This window comes from Talpa occidentalis, unplaced genomic scaffold (genome assembly GCF_014898055.3).
Source record: "Talpa occidentalis isolate TD23 unplaced genomic scaffold, MPIMG_talOcc4v2.1 talOcc4.6, whole genome shotgun sequence".
Classification (NCBI taxonomy): Eukaryota; Metazoa; Chordata; class Mammalia; order Eulipotyphla; family Talpidae; genus Talpa; species Talpa occidentalis.
The window spans coordinates 124078284-124086735 of NW_023604972.1; the positions used below are offsets into that span (position 1 = coordinate 124078284).

Sequence of the window (8452 nt, forward strand, 5' to 3'; positions counted from 1 at the left end):
AAAAGATTTCCTTCTGGGACAGTTTCTTAATATGAAATCTTGTCTGAATACTTAAAAAAAAAAAGGAAATGACATGCTTTGCTCTTTGTGTACATGTTAAAAAGCAATACATTTCTATATACACATTAGATTTTAAATTGGCAAAAGTCACTTTGCATATCTCACATTTTCAGCAGTAAAGTTAAATAAAAGTGATAATAAGGACAACAATGAAGGATATGCTTTCTTGAGCCCATTATGGGAGGCACCTATGAAACAATTTGCATAACAATACTCTGAATGGTATCATTATCCCCATTATGGAGATAAGGCCACAGGTTCACAGAGGTCACTAGGATGTCACACACTGTGGAAGCAGGTCTAACATTTAATCATCATGTGAGAGGTCCTCCACCATCCGTCTCTTCTCACCATCTTGAAATGATTATTGTAATATAATTTAAGGAGGAAATATCTGAAGCTCAAAGGTTACCCAAGAATTTGTAAGAACGTTTCAAATTTGAACAAATGAGAAACTGGGGACAAGATGCCCATTTTGACTTGAAATTATAGGGAGAGAACTCAGTATGAAAGAACAAAGAGGCTTTATGTGGGTTGAAGAATGTTCATTTGGCAGGCTCTGGGCATATGGAACCATTCAAGAAAGAAACATCATCTTGGGATGTCATTAAAGGATTTTTTTCCTTCGGTTCTAAAAGTATATTTTCTTTAATGTACTTTGGATGATTTGTGAAAACTTTTTTTCATATGGAAATTCATTCTGATGATTAACTAAAGACATAATATAATCTATTAACAGAGCCCCCAAATGGTAACCTCAAGGAATGTCATTTTGACAATTCCTCAATTGCTCAAGGACTTAGAAGCTTACAAGGGAGAAAAGTGATACTGTTTGCATAGAGAGCTTTATGCAATGCGTGTACATTCTTGTGAAGTTTAGGTGGGCACCACTTCATTGCAATCACTATATCATAGAATACCTAGACAGCTCTTGTATAAACAGAATACCCACACTCCATTCAACTGGCTGATGGAGAAGTCAGACATGCAGTGATTTCAGACAACAAGCATCTAGACATCCCTATTCAAAAGAATGAAATGGAAAAGATTCAAGAGATAAGTCTTAATAAGACTTATCCAGTTCAAGGACATGATTTCAGGTCTCTTGCACCCCGTGATTCTGAACCTTCGTGAGTCGTTGCCAGGATCTCCTATGAATTTTACATAAATGAATACAAAAGTGAAAGAAAATATTTAGACAGTCATAGCTATCTGCATAGGATTGTATTTTGTCAAGTTTGTGAAACCGAACTTCTGAGTCCAAGTAGAACAAAGTCAGTAAGGAAAGCCAAGATCGCAGAGTTCAACCAAATTTCACTTATACTCGCTTTTCAACTTTGCAGAGGCTATTAATTGTAATCCTGGCTATTACTCCAAATAACACAAAGATTTAGAATCCCACAGAAAAATGGAATAGAGCAGAAATGTTCCATGCATGTGTTCACACAGTCATGAACGCTGCGGCTTTCAAACGAACCTCAGGTTGCTCTCCATCTTGGCCACTGATCCAGGGGCGAGGCTGTGAATGTAGATGCCCGGAGGACTGCTTTCCAGAGCCAGGCAGCAGGCACCGATGCCCAGTCCAACTCTGGGCTCTGTCAGAGGGCCAGCCAAAGGGAATGACATCACACAAGAAACATGATTTGAAACGGCACTAACGCACATTCACATCAATGGCTGTTCTCCGCCCCCTGCCCCAGCCCCCAGGGTAAATTCTGCTTTTCTTTGTCAACACCGTCACATTCTATTCATAAATGAGTCCATGAAGAAGCGGGGGCTAACTTCAGATTAAATTATTCAATGGTTTGCTTGTGGCTTAGCCTATAGAACATGCCCAAGTCTGTTTTTCGGACATAGGCAGAAAGAATTTTTAAAAAATTCTGGGTGCACAACTTTAGGTTTTCTTTCCCTTCTTTTATGAGCAACCAGTCTCTCAGTTCCTTCATTGTTCATCATATTCAACAGTAGTGGTGGACAAGGAAACAAAAATGAAGAGGCGTACGGATTTGGTAACCTCCCAGGACTTGTAGTTACTGATGTTAATTTTATTCTTTTTTTTTTTTTAATTTATAGAGGCATGTTTTTATTTATTTGTTTGTTTGTTTGTTTTGTTTTATACATGCACTGGGTACAGTCAGAAGCGCGGGAGGGTGAGAGAATTCACCAGAGCCAGAGCGGGGAGCAGAGCAGGCAGAGGGACCGAAGTACACTGCTGAGGGGAGCAGCGGGTGGCAGGAGAGGTCTGCGCCCCATGTGGGACCCTCCTCTGGTGGCCGGGGAGCAGCCAGGGATTGAACCAGCGCCGCAGAGGTCGCCGGCAGCCTCGCAACCCAGCGCTCAACCGCTGCGCCACCGGGGAGGCCCAATTTTATTCTTAACTATGAACTTCTGTTCTTTAAATTTTTGTATTAGCCCTTGACTTAAGCGAAGAATTTTTTTTTTTTTAGAGAAGAGAGTTCACTGCTTTATTTCAACTATGCTTACCACGTAAACATGCAGTTTAGGCAAGTTATTTCAGCAAAAGCAAGGTGCTGAATATGGCTATTTATTGATAATGACAGAATAAGTATTATTCTTTTTCTTTATATATCTTACATCATTATTCATTTTTTATACAATGTATGTTTTCTCCTCTCAGGCATAGTTCCCATAAAATTCCCACCACCAAGTCACCTGTGCACCATCACCCCAGTCCCTTGTGCTCTTCCTGCCCCTGGCTTGATCCCTCCTCCACCTCCTCCCTGAGCAAGGAATTATTTCTTTAACATGTCTCTGACACACACTGAGTCATCTGGAAGAGCTTAAAGGACTTTGTGCTACTGGTAACCTCCCTTCACTCTTACAAAACAACTCAAGTCTCTCCTTTTGATCCCAGTGTCCACTCAGAGAACACCACATGCTGTCGAGAGCAGATTGTTCCAAAGGAACACAGAAAACGTCCAAACATCAGCCCGAGCACGGAGCACACGCTGTTATTGCGAGAGTGTGATGAGAGTGAGGAATGGGAGGCTCACCTTTATTGAGTGTGACTTCCATGACGATCCTGTCCTTGGGCCCGGGGGCCTTGCGCCCCAGGGATGAGGAATTGCCTTCCTCTGAGTTTACAGCTGAGGATCCCCCACTGACGTTGAAATTCGGGGAGCTGGATCTGCTCATGTGTGTGGGGGTCGAGCAGGGAGTGAGACTTGGGCTCAGCAGCTTTGTGCGGACCGTCAGGACAAATAACCCACTCCGGATTTGCTGAGAAAACAAGAAGGAAGTAGGGCTCACACACTCAGATTGTTTCTATTGCAAAGGTGGGGGAAAAACCCACCAAACCCCAACTGGAAGGAAATAAAGGAAGAAACGTGATAAAGGAGATCAGCGGGAATGGTGTTACCTTAAATGTATGAATGGCTTCTTGAAAGGTCAAGCCCTTTATTGGGATTCCATTTACATCGAGGATTTCATCTCCTGGTGACCAAATAAGAGAATTAACATTAGCAACAAGCTTTTAATTTACTTGAATCTAACTGCTCCATCGGTCCCAGAATAGGATACCATCTGGCTGCCGGTTTGCAAGTCTATGAAATGAATTTTATTATTCCAACCCACTTTCATTAGCTTAGTTCCCAGGAATGGCCCAACATGGGACGACAGTTAATGGCAATGCATCTTCTTTTGCAGCCATTCTGCAGTTTAATTAAAACAACTCTGGGAAGCATCACGAGCTTTTTCTTTAGCCCCTGCCAAGTTTGACAATAGATGTCCTACATTTCAAATCAAATTGCAAAATGCGTCCCAGGTCTCTCTTCATAGTTCTTGTTTAAAAACTTAAACCCGGTGGCGATGAAGCGTGAACGCACACAACACGTGAGCATTCCCCCCTCTATCTGCAAAGACCAGTTTGCTCAAGCCCTGGAGCCCGGATGGTGTATTAGAAACGGTTTCAGCGGTGGAGACAGAAAACTTGCTGAGCTATTACTTCGGAAGGGAAGCTCCATCATGGATGGTCTCGATGCTCGATCTTACGGATGTGCCTCAGGTTCTCAGTCATAACACTGGCAAGTGCTTCTGTGCTTCTGTCTAAAAGATGATTGCCGGCTAATGCGAAACTGTGCTCTCTCCTCTCTTCTCCCTCCCCCAGCCTCTCTTAGATGCAGTCACAACCCCCAGAAGGTGAAGTCAGGTCATTTTTCAAGCTGTTGCTAGTGTGCTGGGAATAGAAAAAGTTCTTGGACATCCTGTTGACTCATCAGAGGTGTTTCTGGTTTGCACTCTTGTGACATGGTCTGTTTTCTGGAATAGCAGTTCATCAAATGCACTACAAAGAGCAGATGAAGCTTGCACAGCAGTGCAGTGCAGGCAAGGGACTTCCCTCACCTCTAACAAAGCACAGGGCATCCTGAGAACACACATTTTCACCTCTCAGAGACGCCCGTCCGGTGCACTGTGCGTCTGATGAAAGGGGCCCTGTCGGTGAGCTTAGCAAGGGAGCCACAGTCTCTGCCTTTGCCCTCCCTTTCTGGCAGCTACAGAAGATGTAAAATAAGAGAAGCAATAGCCTGTTAAGAATCACCCAGCATAGGCAATTACTCAGCTGGCCGGGGGGAGGGGGGGTGTGGTGGTGGTAGGGGTAGGTGGGGGTGTTGGTTTGCTTCCACATAGGGAAGGACAGAAACAGCAGGAGTGCTCACCTTCTGGAAAATCTTTACACAATCTGTCTTTCATTCAACAGGTTGGAAACCAATCCCAATGACTTGCATTTGTTGTAAATGAACACATATGAAAAAACAATATTTAGGAGAATCAAGAATCAAGTGCTATTAACCTTTCCTAACTAGGGATTTTTCCCTGCAGTTGCTCCATGCTACCAGCATTGCAGCATGAATTTCGATCAAGTGAACAATGGCGCTTCCATTATAAAAATGCTTTGCTGGAATTTCACATTCTGAAACTAGAAACAAACACCACCTGGGAGTTAACCCTTCCTTAGAGAGAGAAAGAAGTATTCTGCCATCAAAATATTAAGCCTAAGCTCATCTTACTGTTAGCACACAAGCTTCTGGGATCAGTCTTTTTCAAAAAAGGAGACTGCAAAGCATTTATTAGTTAAAAAAAAAATGATCTGGCTTAACACAACGGCACCTGTAGTTTCAGTTGGCTGACCTGAAAGTCACAGCAATTTTTAAGGTAACTAGAAATATGGTGAGTTATTAATTTCATGAAGGGATTATATTAAGAAGGCGGGAAAAACTCAGAATTCACGAATAAGTCCCAGAGATCTAATTACACCATGGCGACTGAAGTTAATAACCTGTGCTATATACTTGAAAACTGCTAACAGAGTAATCTTAAATGTTTTCACTATACACACACACACACACAGGGTCATTATGCATGTTAATGGAGGCAACAGCTAACCTTACAGTGATAACCATTTCACTATATATAATACACACACACACACACACACATTTACACAATGTCATATATCAAATACATCTCAATAAAGCTGAGAGGGAAGAAAGCATCTGCCTGGGATGTTTATGTGTGGCAGGTAGGTGGGAGGTACTAAAATGTAGTTGACGTTCATGCCCAGTCCAGAGACTGGACACAGACTCTCAGAAACAACTTGATCAAGCACCAACAGATCCTTTAAAAAGGTCTTTAGGGCCTCCCTGGTCTCACAAGGGGTTAAGACACAACCTATGAAGCTGTCTGCAGCCACTGCAGCACGAGTTCGATCCCTGGCCAGCCAGGGAGCTACCCACATGGAACAGCAGACCTCTCCTGACTCGCCTGCTGCTCCCCTCTGCAGTGTACTTCGGTCAGTCTGCCTGTTCTGCTCCCCATTTTGTCTCTGGTGAATCCTCTCACCCCCCACACCTCTGGCCTGTACCCCAGCTCTTGTATGCATAAATAAATAAATCTTAAAAAAAAAAAGTTAAAAAAAATAAAAAGGTCTTTAAAAGATAGACATTTAAAGACCAATATGAAAATATTAAGTCACTTTCCACATATCATCGCATTTCATCTACTCGTCACAGCTCTTCCACGTTTACAACTCAGGTCACATCAATTGTCCAAAGTCAAGTGGCAGGTGGTGAATTGAGGCCAGGTCTAATCAACTCCCAAGCCATGGCCTTAAGTGCTGAATTATTTACTTCACATCTTGCAAGAGGGCAGATTCTTGTGGAACCGAAGCTCAGACAACCACCAAAAGACTGCCTCCTACCTTCTTTAAGTCTTCCATCCTCGGCAGCTGATCCGTTTGGGAAAATGGTCTTGACAAAAATCCCCATCTGTCCTCGAATGCAGTCTCGACCGCCAGCAATGCTAAAGCCCAGGCCCTGCAGAGCAGACGGGGTCCAGGTTGTCAATGGCAGCATTTAACTGAGGGCATCCTTTCTGCTGCAGCATTTAACTGTGTGCTCTCCCAACTAGGCTCAGAGTTAAGCTAACTAGCTGTAAATTCAAGTCTGTGTTCCCTCACCACGTCCCTCCTCAGACCCATCTGCGTTGTGCTCGCTAGGCATGACATTAACAGGGGCGCTCCAAAGGCAACAATTTCATGTATGTCAACTAATAGCTTGAGAGTCATTTCCTATTACGTAAACGCCATATTCATTTTATTCTGTTGTTTCTGTCTTCCCATCTTGTATAATATCAAAATGGGCATTTTTGATATTTGTATACCAACAAGTTATTGGCATGATTCGCTTTATGGTCACATAATGCCATGAAACTCATTCAAAGGACAGCTATGAGTATTTCCTGAAGGGGCTGCTTTTCTTGCAACAGAGGTAAAAATTAGGAACTCCGACCCTGCTGTGTCCATACCAACCAGGGGCTGATGACTCCTCACATTACTGGGGCAGAGTGGGTGTGGCCACCTCACTTGGAAGCCCACAGGAAGGGGTGCCAGGGGACCCACTCAAATCTGTATAAGGGCCACTTAATCAACTCCTCTTTTACTTTGATTTCATGTAAAATCAACATAATAAAAAGCAGCTGTTTAAAAAGTATAAGCAGGCCTCCCTGTCACAAGGGGTTAAGTTGCAGCACTATGAAGCTGTCCACAGCCCCTGCAGCATGAGTTCGATCCCTGGCCAGGGAGCTACCCACATGGTGCAGCAGACCTCTCCTGTCTCGCCCGCTGCTCCATTCAGCAGTGTGTTTCAGTAGATCCGCCTGTTCTGCTCCCCACTGTCTCTGGTGAATCCTCTCACCCCCTGCACCTCTGGCCTGCACCCCAGCTCTTGTATGCATAAATCTTAAAAAAAAAAAAAAAAGTATAAGCAAACACCCCCTGCAGGCAGAGCTGCTCACAGAACAGGCTCACCTTGCCCTTTTCCTTGTACAGCCCGATGATGGAGATGACCGAGGGCCGAATGAGCCTCCAGGGAGACTCCACCTGCGTGGTGCTCAGCGAGCGGGCGGACTTCTTCACGATGTGGTATTCCTGGAAGTAAGCACACGCCAGGTTGGAGATGGTCTCCTCCATCCTGCCGTGGTCTCTGGCACAGAAGTGTACTCAGATTTTGAAGACTCCATTCATCTTTTGTGTTGGACAGCTATTTCCCCCGGCCCATGTCGAAGCCAGTGGCTTAAACCTTATTAAAGTTTATTAGGAGCAATATTAAAGGGAGAGCTCCAGTGGTGACTATCTGTTCCGCCTCTTCCCACATCAAGACAGGCTTGGAAGCCACAAGCACTGGGTCGCTCTTTCCTCGACAGTACAGCACAGACCCCACTTCTTGCTTTCTGGGATGGAGTTGAGGATCCAGCAACCCAGGGGCCTCAGTCATGTTGGAGGCCCAGCCTGTGGTCAGGTTCTCCCTTGGAAGTCACTCCCTGCCTGCATCCCAAGTTCATAATCATGGTGAGAAAGTAGCTCACCATTTGAAGCTCAATTCGCTCACTCAAAAACTTAGCAAGCCCTTATTTCTTATAAACCCCAAGCCACAAACCCAGACAACTGTTGTTCCATAGAAAACATCCCAGTTTCAGTTCTATCCTTTCATTTGGAAAAGAAAACATTTTCCCATAAGCCACACTCTCCCTGTCTGGCACCGGCAGCTCAGTCTCTCTTTCCTGTCCATGTGCACATGTGCGAGAGTAGGGAGCAAGATTCAGAACACAGGGCCTCCCTGGTGGTCTAGGGTTAAAGTCTCAGTGTTACCACCAGGATAGTCCGCCCAAGGCAAAGTGGCCTAAGTTCGATCCCCGGCCAGGGAGCTGCCCACTTGGTGCAGCAGACCTCTCCTGGCGTGCCTGCTGCTCTTTTGTGTTGGACAGCTATTTCCCCCTGGCCCATGTCGGAGCCAGTGTATTTCAGCAGATCTGCCTGTTCTGCTCCCCACTCTGTCTCTGGTGAATCCTCTCACCGCCCCCCACACCTGTCTTTGAA

At 44.7% G+C, this 8452-nt stretch overlaps 1 protein-coding gene across 5 annotated transcripts in view; it reads right to left on the reverse strand.

Moving 5' to 3' along the window:
• Nucleotides 1–8452, reverse strand: part of PDZD2 (PDZ domain containing 2) — a 319093-nt gene that overhangs the window by 33022 nt on the left and 277619 nt on the right. For all 5 annotated transcript variants that reach the window (XM_054688246.1, XM_054688247.1, XM_054688245.1 and 2 more), the window contains 5 exons: nucleotides 7385–7504; nucleotides 6278–6392; nucleotides 3440–3513; nucleotides 3075–3300; nucleotides 1538–1655 (listed from right to left, as the gene is read on the reverse strand). In XM_054688246.1, the coding sequence (XP_054544221.1) occupies nucleotides 1538–1655; nucleotides 3075–3300; nucleotides 3440–3513; nucleotides 6278–6392; nucleotides 7385–7504 (653 nt within the window). The remainder of the gene's footprint in view (nucleotides 1–1537; nucleotides 1656–3074; nucleotides 3301–3439; nucleotides 3514–6277; nucleotides 6393–7384; nucleotides 7505–8452) is intronic.